Below are 27,809 nucleotides of genomic sequence, written 5' to 3'. Positions count from 1 at the left end.
ACAGTATAGAAGCTACTGTACATAGCCTATAATTTTAAGTAGGCTATTCTAGTATCACTGATAGCGTGCTCATGTTTGCTTAATTGATCAGATAAGAACCCAGTAAATACAGTTAGGCTATGTTATTATGACATTTCATATCTACGGCGTTTGTACTTTGTATTTCATTTCACTTTTTTTTTTTTAGAATTGTCATTATTTTCTGTATCATTTTCTCTGTATTATCCATTTGTCGTGATGTTGTGAGGTCTAGGGTCTGATGTTCCACAGCCAAGTTTCTACTCGGAGATAAATAAAAGACGTACCTGTCCTGACTACTTCCTGTTTTGTTTTTCTTTCGCTCTGTGTTATCGGGTAGCTATGGAATTTCTTTGGCGAGGAGAAAACCATAACCTGCCCGCGATGAAACGCAGTCCCTTCACGCTGTGGTGGATCTTATAAGCAAGACACAAGCCAACGACCTGCATTTATCCACCGCGGGGCTCCGGTTATCCTCCATCGGCTCCTAAACTGTCACCGAGATGGCACTGAGCTCGGGTGGCTGGGCTCCAGCCCCAGTGCCTGCTTCGTCCCAAGCCGTGTATGGCGGGCCTACGCTGGCTTGCTGCAACACCGTTTTGATGTCAGTCCGGGTTTCGGTGTGCCACTCGGGGATTCGGCCCCTTTGCCTCCCCGGGGCGGGCAACGAGGCTCTCCGTTTACAGCTCAGCATGGATCCCAGCCGGGCGGGAGAGTTTCGCCTGGCGCTGCGAGATACAAGCGGAAGCCGCAGTGTGGTGAGATAGTCGTTACACCTGTCAGTTACTTTGCTATATCGTTACGTACTTCGATATTTGTATAATGAACGACCGAACCACCGACTGATACGCATTACAGATAAACATGGGCCTACACGCAATTGTATGGCTCATTTAGCCCCGATACGTGCAGTTCTGTTTGGTTTGGGGAGAAAATCACGCCAAACTCCGTGCAGAAAGACGTTGTCGCTATCGGCACAGGTACGAAACCTCGTAGAAGAACATCACTCAAGACCTTTTCCGAAGCGTTAGGGTCCACCAGTAAATTCGGCATACACATTATCCACCAAGCATCTTTTAGCTCATTCCCTCGTCATCTCTGAATCCATCTTCCGGCGCACTGACGAGTCACCGGGGTCAACAGGTGAAACTGTCCCAGCGGCTGAAGGGCTTCCCCTCAGCCTCATATGGTGGATCTGATAACGGCAATGTGGGGCGGTAGTGAGCACAGAAGGAAGTTGGAGTGTACTTTTATGGTTGGACTTTATGGCAGCCACAAAAGAAAACGTGTAGCTTGTTCCCCCCACCACTACTGTTTTACCAGTTTCTAATGATAATGCTCTCTCATAGTGTCACTCATGTCCATGTCAAAGTCTGCCTTGCTATCAGCCTGCAAGTCATCACAGACTCCAGGGGTATTCTTCTTCCTCTGTGTCTTTTCATGGCTTTTGTGGCTGTAACAAACATGCTGAGCCAGCCTTTGATACAGTACTGCTGCCATACTGTTATCTGTCTTTCCAAATCATGGTCTTTCCCTACTTCGCAGCTGCTCTATTCACAGCCGTCACTTCCTTCCACTCCGTTGTGCTGTTTGGGTGAGCAGCACCTCTGTAGAGTCCTAGCTTGGATGTTATAATGTAGGGAGGTGGGTGTGAGCAGGTGTGTCACTGGGATTATCAAGTGACTTTGTTGTCTTGAAGCAGCCCACCAAGCAGTTCAGGAACTACATTGCACTGACAATCATAGACTAAAGGAACCGCTAATCCCTCTGGCTTTAAATTACCCGCTCAGTGGTTCAGAGACATATTTCTATCAAAGAACAATGAGCTTAATTATGTAACAGAACTACTAAGAGCTGACACTGATGTATGACTGCCCACTTCTGCTTCCTTAAGCTGTGCCATCATATGAAATATAACTCTTGTCTTAGTCGTGGGACAGGTTTTCATGCTTTGGACTCTAGCTGGTGTCTTTCAGCAGGAGACACTGGATGCTTTTTCTTTTTCTTTTTTTTTTAATGATTCAGAAGCTGACCTTGTGGCCTCTCATAATCTCTCACCACAAATATCTAACTCCCAAGGTGAAGTATTAGTGGATGTAGTTACAAATCCACAGCATCTAACTTCTGCTGCAGTATATGACTGAACCTGAATACTCAGCGTGGTGTTAGTCTGGTACTGACTATCTCTGGCAGGCTGTAATTACAGGCCTTGTTCAACTTCACCTACAAAGCTGGTTTAATGCACAAAGCGCTCTCTACTTGTTGTCTTGGGACAAGACTAGCTTTGCGTCTTGACAGGATATGTAGACCTACAGTAAGTGTTGCAATTTCTGAGATAAAGGACACATGGGATCTTCACATCGCCACTGGTAGAGGTAAATCATAGGTTGTTCTGATAATTAAAATGATCCCATATGCCCCCATATTCTCTCTACCCTTTCCCAAGCTCATCCATTCTCCCTGCTTAGCTTGAGAAACTAGTGTAACACACCCTGCTGCTTCCTCCTGGCATTGTATTTGCTTCACTACCAGCTCCCTCTTTTCTTTTGGTGTTGCTTTGTTCCATGCAGATTTTCTTGTACCAGAACCAAAGCCTCTACAACCTTAATCCACTTGCCCTACAATTCTTCTGTGTCTAAGCACATATTGTGCTTGCTGAATTGCTTCTTTAGGAGGTTCATTTCTACCCAGTTGCTGAAGTAGGTGCTTTACTTCATACTGTTGTGTCTTTACACTGTTAATGTCAACTCAGATTTTTCTTTTGCATATTTGATTTCCTCTGGCAAGATGTAGAAGATGGAGGTAACTCAAGGACCCCTTTCCCACGCACACCCTGAGCTTACTTGATAAGATTGACATAACTATGCACTTTAAACCTCTAATCACATCCTGTCTTAACTTCTGAATCTGCTCTTTGTTTACAAAAGTTCACATTATACCATCTTCCTGAAATTTGACAGGTTTGGATTTGCCTTTTCATCCTTGTAGAATCTTTAGTCTGACAGATTCCCCTTGACAATAGAGATGATTCTTGATTTGCATGGTTTTACTTTCAGCCTAGCTCATTTTAGGTCATTAAACCTTTTGTGCATCATCATAGTTGTCATATCATGACACTGGTGTGTCGCCTCTCCCCACCCACAACTGACTTTGATTCCCTAATGATCACCTCCATTGTCATAGTGAACGCTAGTGGAGAGATTATGCACCTATTTCCATGTGCTGCCAAAATTGCTGAAATTGACTAATTTGTTGACTCCGCCATAATCTTTACTGCATTTTGCGCCTCTTTCCATTTGATATTCTAATTTGATGTTCTGGCTCTTAATTGGTGGGATATCTGTGTGTATACTCTAGGCGCTTTTCTAGTTCCTACTTTGTTGCTTGCAGATTGGCACTGTTCTCCTTGGCAAAGAGTATTTTGATATATTAATAGGATCCTTGTACAATGTTGTCCTTCCTTTCTGCCCACGGATCTTTTCCTTCTGTGACTGGCTGACCTCTCTGTTCCCTGGAGCCTGTTTCAATGCTAATATCTGCCTGCACAGTTCCTGTGAGCTGTGGGTTGCTACGTATCACTAAACACCCGACTGACTTGACTGACTCTTCAAGAAGTACTGATCCCTGCACTCCCTCTATTAAGCACCTCTTCTTTCCTTGTTGTACAAAGTTATTACCTTCTTCCAGGTGCAGGGGCCAACCTGAAGCTTCTTCCCCTCCACTACTGTTATACTGGCTTCTAATAATATGCTCTCCTACTCCTAGTCATGTCCATGCCAAAATCTTGCCATCTGCCCATTAGTCATCTTCTCCCCCTGCTCTTGCAGACTGAAGGGGTTTTTCTCTTCTATGTCTTTTCATGCCAAATTTACCAGTGGATTTTAATGATTCAGAAGAGGTCCTGAGTGATGCTCTACCAAGTATGCATATTTGCGAATACTCAAGGCTACATTAATTTGCCAGTGTCTTGGATGGAGTTTGGCTTCTCTCCAAACAAAAGACAATGGCACCTATTGGGGATATGGTTCTATAACATTACAGGTTATGAATTTAGATTATGATGTTTTTCCCTTTGCTGGGTTTCAGATGACTTGTTACATGCTTATTTTTATGGAACAAGAAATGGAAGTAACGTATCAGTGTTGGCCTTGCAGAATCTCAAATAATAGGCCTTTCTAAGCTGCATATATTGAGATTTATTTTAAGTAAATTATTGAACTCTAACAACTGCATTGTCTTTTTTTTCTTTTCCCTCAGTTCATTGCAGAGTTTGACCTGCGCTCGGTGCAGTATGAGGTCAAGTCCCCTCGCTGTCATGAGATGCGTCTAGCCGCTCCGCCCCACGACTGCATCCGCTTCAACTTCCGCTGTGACCGTGAAGCCGAAGAATGGGCCACAGTGGTGATGTCATCACTAAGAGAGGCACACAGAGGTCAGAGAGTAATCTCTCTTTGCGTCTTCACCCCCCAACCTACTTTCTCTGGGAAATACCGTTTTTCTGTTCAAGAGAAATGCACTCGTACCCAATCAGTGGCGTCTCCTTGCATTGGAGATTAAGTTACAAATGAATGATTAGGCTATTCAAAAACTGGATGATGATCACACATAGATATCAAACTTAAATGTTTATATGCATAACATTGATAATGTCTACTCAAAAACCTTAGAGGAGAGAAAGACAAGCTTTACTGGAGCCAGCTGAGAAATCTAGGAGAAACTATCACATCTAGATTTTCACCTTTTATCAGGCCAGATAAAAAAAGCAATGTGCATATTCTGGCCTCAGAGGAAAAATTTGGTGAAATGTTTGAAGAGCCATCACTTTTGGTCCGCAAGAGGGGTAAAAATTTGAAGGACAAATGTTGTCCTCGAATCTAAAATACAGAGACCAGAAACCTTTTGAGAAACCCGTTGGAGGCTCCACAAAGTATCACCTAATGGACTAAATGAAGAACTAGATTTAAAACCCTTCCTTTTGAACCAAATGCCATTTTGACTATTAACAAGATGGATTCTTGTTAAAATTGTGAACACTTGCAATGGGGTATATGCAAGAGTTACTTTGTGGAAATGTAATGTTGTCTGTAAATGAAATGGAAGTATGGAAACAAAGAAATGCTAGAGTGTGTGTTTGTGTCCTATATAAAACCAAGAGAAGAGAAGTTTGAAATATTTGTGCAATGGTCATTTTTTTTAAACCACTTTTGTCTAACAGAAAGTTTTCTCCCTTTCTTTTTTTCTTGACAGTTGCAAATATTTCCACACATGAATCGGATGACAGACGGCTCCACACGGCAGCAGCTATAGAACAGTGGAGCTCAGCCTCTTTACCGCTCACTGGTGGGTATCTCACTTTTAACTTTTACTTTTTTTCCCCCCCCTCTCTCTCTATTGAGAACATGCTCTAAAAATGTCAGTATTTGTCATCTCTTTGTTTTTAGAGGAGCTATGCTTGGAGCTTGCCAGGGCGATTGAAGCAGGTGACACTCAGGCTGCCTCACAGCACGCTTCCTCTCTGGCTCGGCAAAAAGCAGCGCTGACAATTCAGCTCTCTGAAAAGAGCTACGCAGACGGAGAGATCAGGTGAGAAATCAGCAACGGTGTGCTAAGCATTCATTCAAGGTCCGTATTAGGGCTGGGCAATAATTCAATATTATAATTTGTCGTCTTTCAGTGGAATTACAGTATATTGTGATGATATTGTGATTTTGGGATATCGTGACACACAATTCTGCTGTCTAAATTAGATGATAATAAGCACATTTTATTTAAAAATTCTGGCAAAATGAGGTGTGAAACATTTTAAGGAATATTATATAAAAATTTCAGTTTTATTTGAAATTACACCTAAAATTACCATTCAGTTCAATGGGATGAATATTAGTTTGATTATTCAACATGTGATTTTGCATACGTGAGCCCTATCGTGATATATATTGATATTGATTTAAACCATATCGCCCAGCCCTAGTCTCTATACTCACTGATAGTTCTTCCAGGTTATGGTATGCAGGTTATAGAGTGTCATGTCTGTCTTGCAGTTTATCTGTGGCAGTGGAGGACGTTTCTTCATCCTGCTGTGTCACAGTGAAAGTCTTTCCCCACATGACCGTGGCTGCACTCAAGCAACAGGTTAGAAAAACAGAATCTGTGAAACGACTAATAATGGACAAACACAGCATGAGGTTTCGCAGCTCCTCTGATCCCCCCCCCCCCCCCCCCCCCGCACTTCTTCTCCAGGTGTTTCTGGAGTACGGCTTCCATCCTCGCGTGCAGCGCTGGGTGATCGGCCAGTGCCTGTGCACCGAGCCGCGGTCGCTGGCCTCCTACGGGGTCCAGAAGGACGGGGATACGGCGTACCTCTACCTGGTCTCCGCCCGCCAAGCCCGCGTTACCCGCCAGCTGTTCCAGCAGGACCAGGAGAGCGCCCTCCTCGCCCCGCCCCCTCCCCCAAGCAACGGCCCCGCCTCCCAGGACTGGAGGGGCTACAGCACGCTGCCCTCCAGGCTCACCCACAGCAACCAGGGTGAGGCTCACACACACATATAACCCTCCCTGTTGTGCGCTGCTTTAAACCTGGAAAAGGCTTACGTTGTACTCTCATTTCTTCCTGATCAACTGTAGGGAGCACAGCTGCAGGAGGTGATAGACCCAGTGGGGGTGAAATCAAAGACGCCCTCAACCTGGAGTCTTTGCAGCTGAACGATAAACCCAGCAAAGCCAGTAAATCACAGGTACGTTCCCAGTCCTGTGCAGGCTGTTTGTAAGACAGTAGACACATAATGATTGCAAACTTACTCTGTCTCAACCTACAATCCTCTCTGCAGACGGAGTGGGCTTGTCCCTCATGCACTTTCATCAACAAGCCCTCCCGCCCCGGCTGCGAGATCTGCGCTACGGCCAGACCCGACACACACAAGCACAGCCGCATCCAGCAGGTACCGCATGCTGTCAAGCAACACCCACTACAGTCCTGTTCATTTTAACACTTGCTGTCGGTTACATCACCCGTTCCCCTCTTCTCTCGTTCTCTCACGAAGGAGAAAGGAAGGAGGGAGGATCGGGGAGAGCCTGGTTTGAGCAGCAGCTGACTGCCCAGCAACGCGGTCTGGTCGCCATCCCTCTTTCACTCACTCACACACTCACACACACACACAGAGAGATGGCTAATTCTGTTATTTACTGACAACATACTCACGTCAAGACTGTCAAGTGCACTGAGGGTCGTGACCGCTGGCTGGCTGGCTGGCTGGTGAAGACTGGAGCGGTAAAAGCACTGTAGCATGACACAGAGCTCTGTTGGTCGAGGCTCAGATGAGGAACTACAGACAGAGAGCGTCCGCTTCAACTGTCTATACGGACATGATCATATGATCGTTAAATACCTTTGGATCTGGGCAGACTTCTTTATTTATTTTAAGGGGTGGATGTGTGGTGCAAACGATGCAGACCAGTCCAATATTTATTTTAGAGGGAGGGGCGATGACGTAAGTTCCTCCTGCTCGATCACAAGCGAAGATAAGAGAATGTCATACCTTAAATTTCTGCCAACTGTGAAGTGAGAGGAAAAGTCAAAGCATCATACAATACCTGGCTCTGTTAAGTGTATCATTGGATGGTGCCAAAATAATTTTGAACCAAACAAAAAACTCCATCGTTGGAGAGAGAAAGTATGCCGAGTCTACAGGGTTGTAAAGGCTTTTATTTTTTATAACATTGTATTAAGTGTATTATTTTTAACAAGATGCATTGAGTAATTGATGTTCGTTTAACTCTTGATCTCATTTTACTCGATTTATTCTGAGCTGTGACAGTGATGGAATGATTTGTTTTAACAGTTCATAATGCTGTAAAACGGTGTTAGTTGAATAAACATAAACATAACATGACGCAAATCTAAAGTCTTGATCGTTTATACTCGAATGGAAAATACACCTGTAGTGGGACCATTTTATGACAAGTTCATTTCTTTGTAAATATTGCCATAGTTCCATTTCAGTTTTATGTTGTGTAAATGCAGGTACAGTAATTTCATGTGGCTTAAATTTTTTCTTCTAACTTTTGAGAGGACAGGCAGCCTTGTGTCTTTTAAGAACCATCTGAAGTTTTTCGTACATTGAAGTTTTTTCATTGTCCATGACTTAAAAATAAAAATTCAATGATCAATTCAATGTGTAGGGAAAAAATCCTGCGCATGGAATGCCTAATACAAAGTTCCAGAAGTGAGTAAATGTATACATTTTTTTTTCTGGTTATATTCGTTCCTGATTTTCAAGGTTTTATGTTTTGAGCCATGAATGTGGAATTAAGTGAGGTAATGTGAATGGTGTCATGTTCAAATCATATGAATCAAGATTTCAGTCTTTTATTTGGCATTCATAAATTAGTAGTACATATGGTTCAAACAAAGTTATCAAAACAAACAAGTATAAAAATATGAGAAGTAGTGATTTGTTCAGCAGAACAGATTTCAAAGGAGGCAGACAGCCATCCGCTTGGCTTCTTCCATTTCAACTCTTCTTCCCATTTTGTTCCTTTTTTTTTTTCTTCCCCCAAATTAGGATAGTACTGCCTAATTTTCACCCATAGACTCCCAGCTGACCTGATCAAACCATTCCAACATAAAAAAAAAACAGTGCAGTATTTTTCCTCAGGTACCACAAAGCAGGTCTAACAATTCAAAGAAAATCATTAAACCTAATCCCATCTGCAAGCAAACCAAACCACATTTACAGTTACTTGGGAAAGGACCCACCCCCTCTCTCTTTTTATGCGACAAAATAATTTCAAAATGCATTTATTTTTTAAGTGAGGTGTGGAATACAAATCAGTCCATTCTGCCGAAGTGGAAACAAAATTCTAGAAATTTAATAAATGACTTTTACTACAAATACACTGGATCTGATGTAACTATCCACTGCCCTTGTTTAAATAAAAGGGGTGAACAGTTTTTCAAAAATTTTGAATTATTTAAATATTTTCATTCAGAAATTTCTAGAAATCCATTCCACATCTTAAGAGTAAGTAAATACCATGAAACCAATAGCATGTACAAAAAAACATAAAGGAGTCAGTGCATTCTTTCCTAGTCAACTGTAGCCATTTCCTTTCTGTCCCAATCACTCCAGTGGATATACGCCATTCATGTCATTCTTCGCTTCACATTCCTCCGGAGAAGACAGACCTGAGAACAGCTCAGTATATTACAGACAGAGGGGTTTTCCCCCTATAAAAGGCCTGTGTGGGTCCTGTGCGAGTGACATCTACTTCCAGAAGAGGATGTTCCAGAAAAGCAGCCAGCAGGGATAGACCAGCAAGGCCACCAGGGGGTAGACCAGAGAGCCGTACAGCGAGTGGTCCAGGATGCCCTGCGAGATGACCGACAGGAAGAGCATCCAACCTTCCTGCAAGTTGACGGGCATTTCCTTCAGCTCCTGGAACAAGAAGACGGCAAAGAGCAGCGTGCAGCCCGGGCTGAGGATGACCATGATGAAGGCTGACAGAATCCTGAGGGGAGAAGGAGGAGAGAGAGGGTTTACTTTCATAGAACTGAGCATACAGCGTCTGCTGGGAAGTGCTTTATTTCAATGTACTTATGAAAAGTGCCATACAAATTAAGTTTGTATAGTTTGTAAGTTATTATCATTATTAGTATTATAGAATCACTACTTTAAGTTGATTACATGCCATCTAAAGAGTGGATGGATGAATTATTTGGTGTAAATTATTTCATGTTGAAGAGACTTCACAAGATATATAACTTGAATTATAACGTATGTTAGGGATGGGACAATATGCTTATCGCACGATACGATTCGATACGCGCTATGGGGTTCACGATTCGATACAACTACAATACGATGTAACAAATAAAAGTTCAATGACAATAATGTATGACTGTGCATGTGATGGGTAAGCCGTCTCACTTGTGATTACTACAATAGAGTAAATTGTAGCTAATATTGCGATTCATTTTTCTACCCCACGATACATATTGTCACATTTTTGTATTGCGATATAATGAATTTTGATACATATTTCCCATCCCTAATATACAGCATTTACTTTGCTCTCAAACAACTAACTAGCAAGGTGTATCAGGGATCTATGTCACTAAGTGCATGCGAGACACAACCAACATGGACAAGGGTTGTGTGTGAGTCTCTTACTTAGGTACGTGGGGTGTGATGAAGGCAGCCAAAGGCACCAGGGTGAGAGCCAGGATGAAGCCCAGGGAGAAGTTGATGAGGGCGGTGCAGCCCAGCAGCACAGCCAGGTAGAGCACAGCCACCAGCTTCAGCACCCTCCAGCCCTCCTCCGTCCCCTCACCTGACACCAGCCTGCAGGGAGCAGCGTGACAAACAGATTCAATGAAAGTGATGACGCTGTGCCAGGTTAGAGTGCACTGTAGTTGATATACTCTTCTACTATCTCTGTTGAGTGTGGCTTGGCCTGGGCTAACCATGGTGCGGTATGGTAGGATTTAGTTAGCATCAGCTAGTCAAATAACAGCAGTACTTCAAAAACTGAATACTGAACAAAATGTTTCCACAATATGCAGGAAAGGATGTATTTATAATCGACAACAACCATTAACCTCTATTTCAGAGGTTGTGGCCAACTTTGGTCAGGCCTGAAGAGAAATATATAGGCCTATATTGTAGCTTGCCTTTGCAATGCAATATCTGTCTTGTCAATTAAATGTAGTTCCTTGGGTGAAAAATGGATAACATCAAAGATCCGCAAGTGTCAATAGCTACCTGTGTGTGTTGTGAGGCAAAGCCAGGCCTGCCGTGTAGACGGCAATAGCCGTCAGGACCACAGCCTCGGTCTCCGACACCGGGAAGTGTTCCACAGCCATCTCCTGGAAGCGGATTGGCAGGATGTACAGAGCTACTCCTGTCAGGTGGCTGATCACCAGTGGAGTCAACACTGACAGCACGCCTGGACTGGACTGCAGAGACAGAGGAGAGCAGAGGAGAGAATAAATTATTGTTGACTTTGAAGATTACCATTGACTCATTAACAGCATATTAGATGTCTCTCTAAGATGGTTTATTATCCTGTTTATTATCCTGTATTATCCTGCAGAGAGGGGCAGGCAGGTGAGTCTGACTAACCTGTTCGATGTCGGCGACACCATCCTCCGTTCTGGGCGGTGGAGCTACTAGTTGAACCCACAAGTCTAAGGCCTGTATCATGGTCAAGGGCAAAATTGACAATCAAGTACTTATCAGTGCTACTGATGGGTACATAATGAGCCAAAACTTAAAAGCAAATCAATTTAAAATCATCAAAGCAAGTCTTAATACATACATGCTTGTCAGTGTGCAACTACTGTGTAACAGTGTCAGTATCATCTATTTGCTTTTATCCACCACATTTTTAGATCTAATTAAAATGAATGTAAAATAGCAGTGAGAGGATACACGAAGCAGCAGTATGATGGCGAGCAGGCCGAAGGCTGGCATGTAATAGCCAATGGAGACGAAGCGAGCGAGTGACGGCATAAGGTAGAAGAAGTAGGACTGGTGCAGGCGCTCCAGGAGGTTATTCAGCTTACGATACATTCCCTCCAGGAGCCTGGCAAGTGGAAACACAAAAGGAGTGTGATTATGTCGACTGAAAGTAATGGGTAAAAGATGCTGTGTGCAAAGTCACAGCATTTAGTCAGATATACAAAAACATGGCAAAAATAGAGAAAAACTGAGATCTCAAAAACAAGAGAGTTATAAAAAATATCTCACCTAAAAACAAACAAATGAAAATGAATATGATAAACAATACACAGCTGGATTGGATAACTAACACTTAAACTGTCCATGTGAATGCATTTGCACTGACCTGCCGATGGTGGTGGCGTCAGTCTTGTACTGGCGGAAGCTGTTGATGCCCTTGATGGAGGCGGCTTCAATGTGGTAGCGCAGGAACAGGCCATGGTCGCCCCAAGCCCGCCCACTGGCCTGCTTCAGCACCATCAGCATCATGGTCTGGACTGCATGGCTGTAGCCTGATGCGCTGTCCCAGTCGTTCCTCTGCAGCTATATTAAGATCCATAGGGAAGTGCTAAATATTTGCTATCCTACACCAAGACAACTTCAGGTAATCCACCATTCTGCTCACCAAACACATGACAGAAACAGTCAATTACAACATCTACATTTTCTAGAGAAAATGTGACAGCATCTTGAGGTGTTACCTTGCCCTGGATGGTGCAAAGTACCCCTATCTTCTGGCAGAAGGCATAGAAGAGGTTGGCCAGATCCAGGTTGGGTAGCTGGCCGTTGAGCCCTTCCAAGACCAGGTCCAAACTGGTGATGACGTCATCGCTGAGCTCCAGGGACAAGGCTGCCTGGATGGAGCCGCCACGCCCCTGCAGCGGAGACCAGTCCATACCTAGATGAACGGTCACAGAGAGAGTCGGTTGAAGAGGGGTTTTTTCTCCCCCCGTCTGTTCCGGAAATCGGAAACAGATGGAATCCGGAACCCAGAAAGCTTGGAATTGGAAGGTTCTATCTGACTTTTTTTTAATCAAAATTGAATTACCTAATCTAGCATGCATGGACAATTAACATCAATGTTATGCACTTGATTTGTAATCTGACTCTTTGTTGGTGTTGGTGTGTTTGTGTTGGGGTGGGGAGGTGGGAGTGGTGGGGGGTGTTTATGTGTTTTGTTTTTGCTATTTTTTTCTGTGTGTTTGTATATTGGAAAATGCTCAAAATAAAATATGAAAAAAAAATAATGTTTTAATTGCCTACATGTTCATAATCTTTGGGTGTTACTTTATGCGTGTGTGATATCTTTTAAAGAAAAGTTTTAAGTTAAATGTTTAAAAATATATTAAGTACATAACAGTTTGGCCAGCTGGTATGTCAAATATGTGATGCTCAATATCTCAGAACTGCACTCCATCCAGATAGAATCATTCAATTCCAAGCTCGCAAAATAATAAACATAAACAGCTCAAGAAGCAAATAAGAAGCAAATCTCACGCCTTCAGCTAGTCCATAACGCTGCTGCCAAAATGCTAATGTGTCTAAAGAAACTGGAGCGTATCACACCCCGGTCCTAGCATCCTTGCACTGGCTGCCTATAAATTTTAGAATTGATTTTAAAATTTTACTTATCACTTTTAAAGCACGACTGGGACAAGCCCCAAACTACAATTTAGATCTTTTAATTCCTTATGAGCCTGTTTGTAACCTGAGGTCTGCGGGAAAGTCTCTCCTAGTTGTTCCTAGATCCAAGTTAATTTCAAGAGCGGATCGAGCATTTCCTGTCAGGGTCCCAAAACTAAATGCGCTTCCCGAAGAGCTCAGATTAGCTAAGTGTGTATCGACTTTTAAAACACTCTTAAAGACCCACTTTTTTAGATTGGCTTTTCTGTAAACTTTTTGCTCTACACATTTTCAAGTTATCACTTGTCATTTTATCCTTGTTTTCTCTGTTGAATTGTAACTGTTTTACTACTGTTTTATTGTGTTGTTTTATTATTATTTTATTGTGTAAAGCACTTTATAACTTCTGTTTTGAAAAGTGCTATATAAATACATTTATTATTATTATAAGAAGCTATAATTGTCAATTGGGTATTTTTAATATCTTATACTTTTCCCTGAATAGTAGAACTGCATAAGCAGGGAAAGTTGGGTGGTGCTGACTACTAATGTTTTGAGTATAGGAAGAATTCAGCCAATTCAGGGCTAGTTGTTGCACTGTTTTGTAGCAGAGTAAATGCATGTAATCACCTGTAGTGTTGGTGTGGTGGTAGCCCTCCAGCCAGGCCTGCATACCAATCAGATCATGCTCATTCACCAGGAAGATGATGTCCTTGGCCCAGTAAACCTGACCTACAGAGGAGCACAACAGTCATTAAAGCAAGAAATGCCGTTGCTATCTTCTTATTGAGGGTGTCAATATGTGTTGGAGGCATGCAAGCTACCTGTTGTAATCTAATGTTTAAATATGCAGGTACATTGTAGCAGAGGGAGAAGGCACTGTGCATGATGTACTCACTCCTGAAGTACTGTGCCAAACCAAGCAGCAGCCCCACAGCCTGGTTGTTGCTGTTCCCTGGGCTGCAGGGGGCACTCAGCACCAGGGCTTCAGTCCGCGGGGCTCTAGGGGCCCGCAGGATCCCGTATACATTGGTGCCTTTCACCATCTGGAGAGGAGAGGGGACAGAGGAAGATATATATATCTATATAGGGGAGCCCAAGTCGGGGGAACATACAAAAACTACTATGTAAACCATGCAAAATTACATTTCTGCTAAATTCTTTAGTTAGATAGTTATGAAAGACTTACGTTTTACAAAAGGTGAATTCTAAGATGGTAGAAGCCAATTAACTTTATTAATAAGATAACCATATTTATTTAGGAATATGTTTATGTTTAGGAATATGTTTACGTGACACACAACTGCAAAATACAATGTGATGATCCTTGAATACAGTAAAGACCATATCACATCAAAAGTATCACTGATTGTGAGTATATTATGCCATAAAACTTAATACGTCACTAAATCCATGCATCTCTCATGACAAACTCACATATCTCTCTTTGTTTTCATCAGGGAAGGGAAGTGTGCGAGAGAAGCTCTGGGTGAACACCTCCAGCCCTCGAGACTGCATGGTCTTCACCAGCCAATCCACTGGCATCCCGCTGCAGACAAAACATCTGGTTAGATCAGAACAGAGGCACAGCGCGAGAGAGAGTGTTCCCTCTTTGTAGGTCTATGTAGCTTACCCTGCTTTGTTCTTATGAGCTGCAAACTCCCTGCCTGTGGCCAGAGCCCTCTCCCCTGCTGGGAAGCGCTCCTCCACCATGGTGGAGCCCATGGCGTTCTCTGACATGTAGGTACGCAGGGTGAACGGCTCAAACGCTAAGCCCATAAACCACGCCACACCCGCCATGTAACAGACCACGCTGAACAGGAGAGAGAGGGAGGAAGGGAAAAAACACATAAAGATACAGCAATGGTGCATTTTTGTGCATTAAGGGTATTGCTGTATGGTAAAGCACAAGAGTACATAATGGGTCTGTGATGCATTTGAGACTCACACATCACCTATCAGTGACTTAAGTCTCTCACCAGATTGGGGCATTGAGGCGGGTCAGCATGCTGATCAAAGCACGCCTTCTGTTTGGATCAGACAGCAGTCCCATAATGTCCTGTATCCTCAGGCCTGGCTAAGCACTGGACCCTGGGAAGCAGCACACACAATAATATCGATGACACACTTAAAATACATGATTATGAATTGATTATTACTCATTACTCACGCATATCGAGCTATAGTGCTGGATACTATTTGTGCAATTTTATCTGACAGGGTAATATTATTATTTCGTTCATCATATGTGTTTCTATACAGTGCCGAACCGGGCTGGCACTTCAGTTTTCTGCCAACCATTGTCACTGCATCGATTGACAGATGTGGTTAGCTTGCGGCTAGCTAGCTATCTTCGCTAAGTGGTAAAACGTTTAAAATTGCGGGCTGTTTTGGAAACAAGCAGACTATTTTGAGCAAACATCGCAGGGAACAATTCAATATTTGACCAAATGTAAATTAAGACATACCTCTTTCTGGTACACAGTGGGTCGTAGCCACACAGAGAGGTGGGGCATTGGCTTTTACGCTTTTCCAGCCGCTGCTGAATTTCTTGTTTCCCCATTTCCTTGTTCCTGTCGGGACACTAATGCGGCGGACTGACTTCCTGTCCAGCACAAATTGATTCGCAGCTGTGATTTTTGTTTGCGGTATAAACTCCAATGCTCCAATATTATTATTGTAACATAATTGATATGGCCTTGTTATTACCTAGCCGTGTTAAAACTAGTATATTAAACCATTCAGGATTTTGTGTTCATTACCTTCCTAGAAGACATAAATATGCAGGCAATTCACAACATGAACAAGCAACAAAACAAATCCAGGTTTCGCATTTTTATTGTAAACTTCACAATGCATATACAAAAGTGGAATTATCATGAACACAGAAAAAAAACATTTATCCCGGAATCCTCCCACCATTCTTCACCATTCAAAGTCCAATAACACTTTCTAGGATGCGCCCAAAAAAACAAGTCCAGATGTTCCCCCTCCATGCCACATCACTCTCCAGTGAGCACCGACACTTCTTGGAGGTGTTGCCGCACCACCTCATCCAGCACTTTGCTCACACCTTTACAAGCAGTCATGGCTGCCTCAATCAGAGTCTCTAGGTGATCCTGATGCAGTCTGGCATCCATCTGCAGCAAGGCGATCTGCCCTCCGCGGGGCAGCAGGGCCAAGGCCAGCGAGCTTCCTCCTCCACTCTCCTCTGCATAGCATAAGTCTGCCAGGGGCGTCTCATCCACAAACCCCACGCTGCAGGCGCACACGTAATCCCGCATAGGGATGCCGGCGTCGATCACTGCCAGCGTGGCAGCATTGACACACACACTGTAGTTCCCACCATCTGACTGCAAAATCTGTTTTGAGGGAAAGTTTGCATGCATGTTAGTTATTTCTCAAAATCAATATTTTCCCAAGATGGTGCTGTTGTGCAAAATACACAACACTGAACACTAACCAAACAAATACACTTGCAGCCAGTCAAATCTATCTCCCAGTGTTCAACACAATCTGTCACTAACCTTGACGTAGATGTCAATTTGAGAGCGGGGGTAGAGCTGGGTCATCACAGCGGCTTCAAACGTCTGCTTGAGGTGCAGGCTCATCTCGGTGGACTTGCGGTCCCCGTGGGGTCGCCTCTTCCTCTCCGCCGTGCTGAACGTGGCCATGCTGTACTGGCAGTTGATGATGGCTCGATCATGAAGAGTCCGACTACGTGAACCTCGTATCTAGGGGGGGGGACAAGAAAAGAGAAGTGTACATAAGGGGAATACTCCTCAATTTAAGCGTTCATGTGTGTTGTTCCTATATAAAGACTCAAAACCTATGCTGTCGTTGATACCTAAAATATGGATCTTTGCTCCAAAGGTAGTAAATGTAAGAATCAGCTTTGAATATACCCAACAATAAAAAAAAAAGACCAACAAAAGCATGAATCTTAACACTGAGACCACTTCACTATTTTGTTATGAATGAAACTTTGGTTGCAAGATCATCCTCCTTTACTGTCAGATGGTGCAACACTGACCTGAATGATTTCCTAAATAATGTTCTAGTCATCTTTATCATCTCATTCAATTAATGCCCTATAGAGCAGCTCCGACTTTTACATGTTGAGGACATAAAAGGCTCTAATATTAGTCTAGTTCTCTGATTGACAGCTTTAGGGGGAACATGGTTTATGTTCACAAATATTGACGAGACTGACTGCCCTGCAGAACAGGAACAATTCTTAATTTGAATGCAATTTCATTTTGATTGCTTGTTCCTCTAAATTCAGTGTTGCAGAGATAGTAAAACTGCTATTGTTGACCCCCCCCCCCCCCCCCCCCCCCCCCCCCCCCCCACACACACACACACACACACACACACACACACACACATATACTTTTGTCTACGTCAAGATGATGCAGACTCAAACTAGCCAGTTTATGTGACATTAGTTCAATCCCCACCCAAATGCTACATTACATTCATCGTTTATTGGGATTATAATTCTCCAAATGCTTTACCATTTATTTTGCTACGCTCACTCGCGTATGCATCTTTCTCCCGACTATAATTTTGCCCTGCGAGGCTTCTAACCGTTAGCTATCATTTTCTGGTCTAGCTAGCTAAACGCCAAGGCTACAACTTACTTCATGAGGACCATAAACAACAGCCAGGGCTTTGGTGTTGCCCTGCTCTATGTACGCGGAGCCGTCCGCTTGGGCAAACACACCCATACGGGCTTGTACTTTCCGCAGTTCGGTGGCTTTTCTCCCATCCAGTCGGTATCCCTGGTCGGACAGTAGCTCGAGGCCCGCCATGTTTGCGCAAAACTTCGAATGAACTGAGGAACACCACACGTGTCTGTTGCTGTCAAGGAGGGACTACATTACCCATACGCCCGTTCGCTGAAATGGCTACGGCAAAGCTAAAGGTCCAAACAGGCCAAAGGTGGTTTATCTGTCACAAGTGAGAACGACTGTTGGTCATAGCTGCACCTGACACAACATATAGGTATGGTCTGCATCACATATAATGACATATTCAAGACTATCTGCAGTCCTTGGAGTATAGTCTTACCCAGTATTAATGTATAAGCATTTGATATTGACATGCCACCTAAAATAATAGGAATCACAGTGTGTCTTCATGATATTCATCCACTACTCTAGACTAAATGGTTCATTTTACTTCAATGACTTCGCCGGTAATACTGTTCAATTGTTATGTCAGTGTGCCATGTTCATTAAAACAAATAAACTCAAGTGCACCAGTGTGTTGAATGGCATACAAGTCAATGTCACAATTCAAGGAAAGGTACACAACTTCGACACTTTTAAAAATAAAATTTATTAGCATCTCTAATGTGTATAAATAAAAACATATATGAAACAATGCATATACGTATAATGTAATGAGCTGAACAATAACTGGGTTACATGTGATACAAAGGAGCAGTCTTGTTTTTAGCCAGTGTATTGTGAGGAAAACTGTACCTTGAAATCAAGCTTTTCAAATATGCATACCTATAAGTTGCAAATCTACATTCTTTGATAAGAATGAAATAAAAATGGTTTAGGGACGGCAACAGGGAAATTATGGGAAAATTTGCAGTTTTGTGTTCCTGTTTCAGAATACTTCAAAACATCTTTGCATTAATACATTATTATAAATTGTGTACTTCTTTAAGATTTCACTAACAATGCTGAGGCACAAAGCCACAACACTATTCACATTGAACTGATCAACTTTACATTACACTCTATAAAAATCCTGAAAAGGATTTTATTTCACTCTTTTTCATTTACTGGAGTCACATTGCTCCATAAACTCTTATCAAAGGATCCTTATCAGCAGACCTGGAATCTAGGGACAATGTGAATATAATGTTAGACACAGCAACAAAATATAGTGATACCAAATGACAAATTTTACATGTAACTAACAGATCCAAATGGATCAAAAACAAACAACTAGATTTGCATTTTACTATTGTAACAAGGTTTGTCATTTTCTGCGATGGCTTGCTGTGACTGGGTCAGAATACCAAGAAGACAGTGAATGGATGTTCTGTGGGGTTTGAGGACTTGGCTCTCTAAGGCAAAAGCAAAGAAAGGAAAGAGCCTCTCTTCTTGTGTCATCCAATGTTTTCTATTTGGTCATGCTTTAAACACTCAACGTGTTCAAATGTCTTACAAAATTGACAGATATGCACATAGGACAAATACTACTTCTGAAAGCTGGCCAAAACTTTACAATAGCCAATGTAATGTGGACCTGTAACAGACCATAAATATACACCGTTGACAACTAGAGGCAATACCCTACAACCCACACAACTGTGTGTCATACTGCCACAGACAAATCAGTTACAATGTGTGGACTAATATTGGCCATTGTCTCAGTTTTTCCTCATAAATTGAAAAATATCACATTTTAAAAGGGGAGCACAACATCCAAGACTAGAACTGCTTCAAAGTAAAAAAAAAAAAAAAAAAACAAACAAAAGAAAAGTGGGTAGGTAAAAAAAAAAAAGAAAAAGGTGATGTGTCTGCTTTAATACGCAGGTGTATGTGACAGTGAGAGGTTATCGGCACCCAAGGATCATGGCGACCTCATTCAGCCTTGTGGAATGAAGGGACTATGTAGTAGATTTGAAAAATGATGGTCTCTGCTCCATCCCAAGTCTTTAGAAGAGTGCAAAGATCCCCTTATTTCATGTGTTTTAGCCCTGATATATCCACGTTCTCACGTCCTAAAACTCTGCAAACTCCTTTGCGCATTTTTCCGTTAAGGAAACACGGATGTCCTCCTCCTCGTAGTCATCAAAGTTGCTGGTGTCCCCTGGGCCTCTGCACTTTGGTATGAATGGGGCTTCCACCTGCAAGAGAAAAACACATTTTAAGAGGTATGCCTCACATGACACAAATATAAGCCTTTTGTGTATTTATTTCTTCAAAGCTGCCAGTCCACTTAAAATGTTCTTTTAGTTTATATGGGAGGACAGCAGTTAGCATGTTTTATAAATAAAGAGAAGCATGTGCACAGAGCCACACAGAGACAGGCTCCAGATGTGCCATGGTTATCCCCAAAAATGTAATTCCATGTAGGGACAGGCATTATCATTATTATTATTAATATTATTATTATTGTAGATTTAGCTTCCAAGATTCCAATTCAATTAACCTGATCATTTAATCAAAAAGGATATTTAGTTTTTAGAGCATCTATTTCGTTAATCAATTGTTAAGAAAACATGCAGGGGGCCAAACTGGGCCTAGATAATAGCCTACTGCAATAAACCTGCAGTATAACACTATAACGCCACAAAGCAGCATTCAACAAGCAAAATAAATTAATAATAATAATAATAAAAAAAAATAAAAATAAACAGGCCGCCTCATTTATGCGTCACCTCTAGCTGACAATTCTGCTTTTTATGTAACTTCTATATCACAGAATCCCACTGTATTTTTCTAATGGAAGCATTTATTCTGAAAGCAATAATTATTCTAAAACACTGGGGCGACAGTAAATGGGGTATGAAAATAAATGGTGCTGAAATATGAATTTACTAATTAGCCCTGTACCAAATTGTAGCAAGAGAGGTCAGGATGAGGGACACATTTTACAAGAAAAGGGCAGACTGAAGTTAATAAATACAGATGATGACTGTACAATAACCTAGGCAGATCAACAGATCAATGAGATTAAAGCCCGGGCTAAATATCCATTTCGATTAATCGAAAAAAATGCATTATCATTCTCATCCCTAGTACATGGGATGTGCCACAGATGCCTCAGAGGCAGCACCAGGGCTGGACGATTTCCAAGTGAACAGCTCTGATTGGTCAGTTGTGCATCACTAGTAACACACAAACAAAAACATACAAGCCCCGTGTTACATGCTACATGTTACATGCACCTGCAAATAATGTTAATCACGCACAAGCACAAAACAAGACTGATAAACCATCTTCAGATTACTTTCTAGAAAAAAAAAAAACTACTGTTGCAGCATCATAGCCAGGAATTTTACCACTAGCAAAAAAAAAATCAATATCATCAAATCAATAAATAATTAGCTTGGGTTTTACAGGGGTAATACTGTTAGGTGTCACTACGAAATGTGTATAGTGTCTTGCCTTCCTCTCGTAGATTGCGATCCAGTCCGTTGTGGCAAACCACTTGTGGCCCTTGATGTCGTTGACGCCGTTCTTCAGGTTGCCGTAGCGCTTGGTGAGGTCGACCTGCAGCAGGTTCCTCAACAGATCCTTCAGGTCGGAGCTGAAGTGGGACGGGAATCGCACCTGCAAGGATCAAAGTTTGGCTTCATTTTAAAATTTGTAATTTGATTTCTTCCCACCTGTGAACATATGAGAACTTTGTACATGCACACCAAGACATATACTTAACGTTTTCCTAAAATATAAGACAACTACAGATAGAAAGTGCATTTTCATGTAAAGAAAATTTTTTTATGCCCGTTTTCAATCAGACGTTAGTGCAGAAATGTATAAATACAAACACTTCACACATTGACTACACACACGCTCACCTTTCCAGACACAATCTTCTCATAGATCTGAATGGGTTGATCTGCAAAGAATGGAGGATAGCCAGCTGCCATCTCATAGATGAGGACTCCAAGGGCCCACCAGTCCACAGCTTTGTTATAGCCCTAAAAAGAATAAAGAGGACAGATATAAAATACTTCTACTACTCATAATAAGCAAACACAATTAAACCAAGATTTGACTTAAAATTAAACAAAAAGTAACTAATTTCCGACCTACACTGAAGAAACCTGATGTTTACCGTTGATGTTTTAGTTAGCTCAACATTTTTTGCTGTCAAACTCCATTGTAGCTGCGCTGGAATACCTCAACATGGCGTCACATTGTGTACATTTGGCCAGTTATCCAGGGGAATAAGAAAAATACACCACCAAACAACAAAGTGGGCCCAGAAATGCAAGATACATCGCCACTAGCTGTTTTTTTAAGTGTTACAAGTGTTTTAGGGTGGACTGTTCCTTTCAGTACAGACATAGGAAACTATGCAGTTCCTGCACTGATGACATCTGATAATCTGTTCCATCTCTCTGTTCAGACACGTGTGACTGAGCTCAACATTATAGGACCTCCATACTTTGCTGAGAATGATTTCTGGTGCCAGGTACTCCGGTGTCCCACACAACGTCCAGGTCCTGCCTTTTACCCGCTTGGCAAATCCAAAGTCTGTCACCTAGGGGTCAGGAGCATACATACTGTACATAGGCAAAGTGTTGACAACCATGACACAGTAGCATTATGTATTCATCCATCAAGTCATAGCACACCTGAATGTAGCCGTGATGGTCGATGAGAAGGTTCTCAGGTTTCAGATCTCTGTATATGAGATCTAGTGAATGGAGGTACTCAAATGTCAGCACTATCTGGGCGGCATAAAATCGTGCGTGTGGTTCACTGCAGAGGAGAGGGAGACAATGGTGTTCACAGTTGCCAAAAACACAAGCAATCTTAAACAGCTAATCAGTCAAGATATGAGCACAGAACAAAACAGCAGCAAACAATAGATTAAATCAAGGGCGCATTCCTTGGGATGACACCATGTATTTACTGTGCGACAAGTTGATGGTAGAGAATATTACTCACCTGAACCTTCCAATTCGTCTTAGATGTGAGAACATCTCTCCTCCTGGAACATACTCCATCACCATGTACAAATTGGAGTTGTCCTGAGAAAAGTAAAATGACACTTAATACCTAGCTGACAATTGAATAAAACAAATTCAATACTTAAATGAAGAAATTGACACTGTACCTTGAACGAATACTCAAGTTTGACGAGAAAGGGGAAGCTCACAGCCTGTAATATTCTCTTCTCATTTAATGTGTGTTCTATTTGCTTGAGTTTCACCACCTAATAGATAAAAAGTCATAAAAAGCAGGCAAATGTCACTTATACCAGCAACAGACCACCATCGAGAATGTTGTTAGTTTGTTGTTTTTTTAGCTGCATCCCATTTCATTTATGAAAAGAAGAAAACAAGCAATAATGTCAATTTTGGGAGGAGCCTAGCAGGTGGTTCTTGGCTGTAGAAAAAACAAAATCAGATCACAATGACATAAATACCTCAGCGGCACTCAACTTGTAGTGTCACCGCACACTAGCACGAAACCCAAAAATTTCAAGGCGCACTCCCATTATTGATTACTTGAAAATATCCCATGAAGCCAAAGATAAGCTGCTAAGCAGGGAGCACACTGCCACTGACCTTTTGCTTGTCCAGTATTTTCATGGCAAAATATTGCTCTGTTCCTTTATGTTTCACCAGCATGACTCTTCCAAATGAGCCGGTGCCCAGGGTCTTTAATCTGTCAAAGTCATCTAGGCACGTTGTGCTCTGTGGAAATAACAGAGTATGTTAGCCTACTTTGTAGACGCAGCTACCTCAGACATTAACTGCAACTGCAAGGCTTTTCATCACTCTCACCTGTGGTGGACATTCCCATTTCCGTAAGAAGTCTTCTTTGGCTTTGGCTAGAAACTCTTTCACTAAAAGGGAGGACAGACAAGATAGAGTTAGCATACATTACTTATCACACAAACTGGAATATTGGCTTAAGAAATATATTTGGGTTTTGAATGGAACTGGCAAAAAAGACCAATGCTATCGTACTAGAAAGGGAAAGGGAGAAACTGCATGGAAATTAAATTGTAAATCAACAGAGGAGAACACGGGCAAAGTCAAACTCACATCTGCATAGAATATTAAATGGGATATTAAAAATATCACATCTTTTCTTTCTAAAGATAAGACAAAACACGGACACAAAACAACAACATCCAAGACAGGCAGATTAGTAAGAAATGATGCAAAGAGACTCAGTATATGTTTCTTTTCTTGTTATTTAGTAATTCAGAGGGGAAGGAAAAAAATCTCTCAGAAATCACAGGAGAGATCTCTCTGAGCACTGAGCTCTTGTGCATCACTTTCTATACTATAATTCTGTTTTAGGGAAGGCTATGAAACTCACACGGCATTAAAATGATAAGCAAGGACAAACCAACATTACATGGGGAACACAGCAGACAGCAGATATCCAGAATGACAGAATGTGGATGACAAAAACATTGACTTATTATCAAAGCACACAAGAAAGCAAGCATCTCATCTCTAGCAAGTTATCACAATGAGACCAATGCTGTTCTGCCATTTTGGTCATCTTTTGGAAGAATGAGCATACCAAAAGTCTCTATTGATCACCAACGATTTGCAGGAACAATCACCCACATGGATGGGATGATACGGAAAAAAGACAGAGAGAAAGATAGATAGATTTTATGTACTTAACAACAAGTATATCAGATCAACACACATGAAGCATATGTAGCGAATAAAGCAACAAGAAGGAAGGAACGAAAACAGAGTTGACATTCTGCGGTAAGAGGAATTTAAATCTAGACTGACTGTCTACTGTCGAAGTGTCAGAGATTCACAAAACAGGTATGTCAAAATGCCATGTGGCAGAAATTCAGTCGTGCATATCAGTTCAGATTGAGAGGATAAAAAGCACTGAATACTTGAGGGAAGAAAAAACATTCAAACCCTACTGTAAGAAGTAAAGTGGAAGCCTTGTCTGCCCAAAAACGTTCCTGAAACTCATCCCAAAGGGCTTTTTGTTTTACCTTGATATTCAGTCTTTAAACTGCTTTCCCTGAAGTAGTTTTGAAATCATGATGCATTACAGGGCACCAATCAAAATGACTTTAATAGTGATTAGATATTCCCTATCCAATCAGAGAATCTTAGCAGTTGAAAAATAAGAAGTCCTCCTGTGCGCACAAGGTTTTCCAAAACACTGTACCTGAAAGGACAAATGAAACGTCTGATGCCAGCACAATTAGCCAGGCCTTCCTGACAGCAACACCAGAATCCAGACAAGCAAAACACAGTAGAATTATGTTAATTTGTCCTGTTACGTTTCAGTGCAAAACAAAATTCATAGGCAGAATGAAATTAAGTAGGTGTGATGACAACAACTGTTTATCTCCCTAGCCAAGTGTGGCTGTAGTGGCTTTTCCATAATGGATATTGGCAAGGTGGTTAGGACAGCTGATCGGAGACACATACAGGAGACACATACAGTGCACACAGGTACCATATATAGGTAACCAGGTCGTCTTGTGAGAGCAGCTATACTCCAGACTCCAAATCTGCAGCTCAGGGCACAGTGTCAGCTTAAACAGGTTTAACAGTCAGCCACAGCCTGGGAATCCAGGGATCATAACTACACTCAGAAGAAATGCTTGGGAATATGGGAGCCACTGCTGATCTGGTCATCTCTGTTTCCCTGAGTGTCTCTGCCTGGCAATGCTCACTGTGCCTGGTCTCTCTCAATAACCCAATAAATCTCAGCAGAACATATTCACAGCATCATAAAGTGACACCAGTTTAAACAACCCGAGTGCGTAACTGACCGCAGATAGTTTTCTGCATTTTTTTAAGAGTGTAAATGCAGGTGCATGTCAGCTGTTTCTGTTGCAAATTGAAAATACAAACAACTTGACTAACTGTAAGCCATTATTTTTGCCTACCTAGGACCTGATGCAGTTAATTTAGCAGATACAACAAAAAGCAAATACTGCCTTAATGTTAACACCTCAATTAGGCATAGGGAAACATTTCTGATTTATAACACTGGATGCTCACTGATTATCAGCTGCATACATCAAAGTATACAATCGCAAATTAACCCTGGCCTAGGCCTAGTTACGTCAAACCTTTCAAAGCTTGTAATACCCCTTATCCTCTGACGAAGGTCTGATGACAAGCTGCTCCAGTCAATGACAAACTGTGTGTGAGAAGTGGGCCTAGGTGGACCGTTACCACAGCAAGATTAAAAAGAGCTCTAAATAAAAAAAACGAGTGAGATAATTCCAGTGTGTGTGTGACTGTGTCTGTGTGTATGTTGGGAAGACTTGTAGTAGGGCCCAGTTTTATGAATGGAAAGAGGGCATTTGTCATTTCTTCACCATATTTGGTCACTGTGCTGCACGGAGGGAAAGCTTTGTTTATGCAGCCGAGAATAAAATGTGGTGGTGAAGGCTGAGGCAGAAACAGACCCACGCAGTCTTCAAGGAAAAATGAATAGTTATTTATAACAACTCCTCATGGGTTAGTGGTTTATTGCTACATATTTAAGATCACCACCATCATTGCAAAGTTTGCAGCTGATATAACTAGTTATGCATACAACATAAGAGGCTGCAACCATAGTTCACATCCTGATTGTTTTTCATGTATTTGAGGATGACACCAGAGCGTTGGCTGCATTTTCCTCAAGCGACCCTCGCATGGAGGCTCGCTGATGCTAGCCTGGAAATTTTAGCCATTAGCCAGGGATTTCCATAGGGAGCGACTACACGCCACGGCTAACTGTGTGTGTACAGGCCAGGAAAGCTACCATCAAGGGGCGATGGAATGACAGGGCCTTCTGAGGGCTAATCCCCCCTACAGCTAGCATTAGCCTGCTATCTGGTCAACAAACTTGATTCTACTTGCGATCCAGTCGGCATTTCCTGCTTAAAAGGGCTTTCAATGTGTAAATTTACCAATATGGAATGTATCGATACACTTTGCTTTGCAGCTCTCCTAGCTGTCAGGGTTCCCACGGGCAATGCCCCCTTAACTTACAGCCAAGGGATTCCAATGACAACAACCAAAGGGGTCTCTTGCTACTGCTAGCTAGGCCTTCAACTAATTTTATCTGCAGATGAGAAATCACGGCCACTTCGTAGCATGGTATTTTATCGCACAGCAGCTAAAAGGGCGAATGTTTACAACGCTGGTGGGATGAATGTGCGGGGGATGTTGGCCCTCCCCTGCTTTACTGAGGCTGCCAGATAGCATAGTGCTTTGCCAGTTTCAGTGTTAGCGGGCTAGCTAGCTACTTTGTGGACGCTTGATAAGCGACAACACCGAATCATACCATAAAACATCATTATCCCAAGCAACTGCCCCAACTCACCGCTCTCTAGCTCGTTGCCCTTCTTGGCGGTGGCAGCGTTTCCCATGGTATGGAAGACACGGCGATCGCTCAGACTGCGAGAGATGGCGGTAGCTAGCTACTACAGCTGATGTTGGTATTCCCGAGCTTTTCGTCCTTAAATTGGGTAACCTCAATCGATAAAAAATATATAGATCGATTCACATGTACAGAGATTAATTCCAAATCCCTTCCAGCAGCCCCCTTCTCTCCCTCAAAGATGCCCGTTCTGACTAATTCAGTAATGCCTGTATCGTTGACATGAAGCTAGCGGTCACTTCTGTGCTTCTCCCCCTTAGCAGCATTCACGGTTGCTCTGGATTGGCCAGAGATGTCTGTGTCAAGATACCAAACTTGACTCGCTTCCGCGTTTTTTGTGCATCACGATTGCATTCACTGATATGGAATGACATTTGAGCATTCATTCGCCTGACTTTAGTAGTAGCTAAATATAGGTAGGCACTAATACTTTTTTGTTTGATTTGTAACTAGTGACTAATCCCACTGTTATTGAGCGCTATTGCAAATTTAATAGAATTTATATATTGAAAAGATAACTTGTAACCATTCTTGTTATCATGAATTTGATGTTTTATTATTTAGTAGAAGTTGAATTTTTCAG

At 42.1% G+C, this 27,809-nt stretch overlaps 4 protein-coding genes across 6 annotated transcripts; 1 reads left to right on the top strand and 3 right to left on the bottom strand.

Moving 5' to 3' along the window:
- The first annotated feature begins 326 nt into the window (after positions 1 to 326).
- Positions 327 to 8,127, top strand: sharpin (SHANK-associated RH domain interacting protein). 2 transcript variants are annotated; one of them, XM_071541332.1, is made up of 9 exons: positions 327 to 776; positions 4,276 to 4,450; positions 5,266 to 5,358; positions 5,460 to 5,601; positions 6,060 to 6,150; positions 6,259 to 6,544; positions 6,652 to 6,752; positions 6,846 to 6,956; positions 7,059 to 8,127. In XM_071541332.1, the coding sequence occupies exons 1-9, from the start codon at positions 522 to 524 to the stop codon at positions 7,107 to 7,109; spliced, it is 1,305 nt and encodes a 434-aa protein (XP_071397433.1). In that variant the 5' UTR covers positions 327 to 521; the 3' UTR covers positions 7,110 to 8,127. The 2 variants fall into 2 exon arrangements, with proteins under 2 accessions (XP_071397433.1, XP_071397432.1); XM_071541331.1 differs by having other exon boundaries at positions 6,643 to 6,752.
- Positions 8,128 to 8,369: 242 nt separating this feature from the next.
- Positions 8,370 to 15,700, bottom strand: gpaa1 (glycosylphosphatidylinositol anchor attachment 1). Its single transcript, XM_071541330.1, has 13 exons — positions 15,608 to 15,700; positions 15,119 to 15,230; positions 14,773 to 14,952; positions 14,577 to 14,688; positions 14,038 to 14,185; positions 13,770 to 13,871; positions 12,218 to 12,414; positions 11,863 to 12,059; positions 11,448 to 11,601; positions 11,139 to 11,210; positions 10,779 to 10,972; positions 10,188 to 10,358; positions 8,370 to 9,525 (listed from the first exon to the last, which is right to left on the bottom strand). The coding sequence occupies exons 2-13, from the start codon at positions 15,190 to 15,192 to the stop codon at positions 9,282 to 9,284; spliced, it is 1,845 nt and encodes a 614-aa protein (XP_071397431.1). The 5' UTR covers positions 15,193 to 15,230; positions 15,608 to 15,700; the 3' UTR covers positions 8,370 to 9,281.
- A 259-nt stretch (positions 15,701 to 15,959) lies between these two features.
- Positions 15,960 to 17,955, bottom strand: exosc4 (exosome component 4). The gene is made up of 3 exons (XM_071541334.1): positions 17,783 to 17,955; positions 16,667 to 16,873; positions 15,960 to 16,501 (listed from the first exon to the last, which is right to left on the bottom strand). The coding sequence occupies exons 1-3, from the start codon at positions 17,951 to 17,953 to the stop codon at positions 16,142 to 16,144; spliced, it is 738 nt and encodes a 245-aa protein (XP_071397435.1). The 5' UTR covers positions 17,954 to 17,955; the 3' UTR covers positions 15,960 to 16,141.
- Positions 17,956 to 18,463: 508 nt separating this feature from the next.
- prkacbb (protein kinase, cAMP-dependent, catalytic, beta b) lies at positions 18,464 to 27,476 on the bottom strand. 2 transcript variants are annotated; one of them, XM_071541335.1, is made up of 11 exons: positions 27,170 to 27,476; positions 24,386 to 24,394; positions 23,632 to 23,693; positions 23,413 to 23,541; positions 22,959 to 23,057; positions 22,790 to 22,872; positions 22,474 to 22,600; positions 22,284 to 22,379; positions 21,691 to 21,813; positions 21,278 to 21,442; positions 18,464 to 20,013 (listed from the first exon to the last, which is right to left on the bottom strand). In XM_071541335.1, the coding sequence occupies exons 1-11, from the start codon at positions 27,213 to 27,215 to the stop codon at positions 19,888 to 19,890; spliced, it is 1,065 nt and encodes a 354-aa protein (XP_071397436.1). In that variant the 5' UTR covers positions 27,216 to 27,476; the 3' UTR covers positions 18,464 to 19,887. The 2 variants fall into 2 exon arrangements, with proteins under 2 accessions (XP_071397436.1, XP_071397437.1); XM_071541336.1 differs by lacking the exon at positions 24,386 to 24,394.
- Between the last annotated feature and the right edge of the window lie 333 nt (positions 27,477 to 27,809).

This window comes from Centroberyx affinis, unplaced genomic scaffold (assembly GCF_046629955.1).
Source record: "Centroberyx affinis isolate AG114_WGS23_722 - 3 ecotype Tasmania unplaced genomic scaffold, CSIRO-AGI_Caff_v1 ptg003853l_1, whole genome shotgun sequence".
NCBI classification, from domain to species: Eukaryota; Metazoa; Chordata; class Actinopteri; order Beryciformes; family Berycidae; genus Centroberyx; species Centroberyx affinis.
The sequence above is the reverse complement of the archived record's forward strand: the minus strand, read 5'-3'. Positions and strand labels throughout refer to the sequence as shown.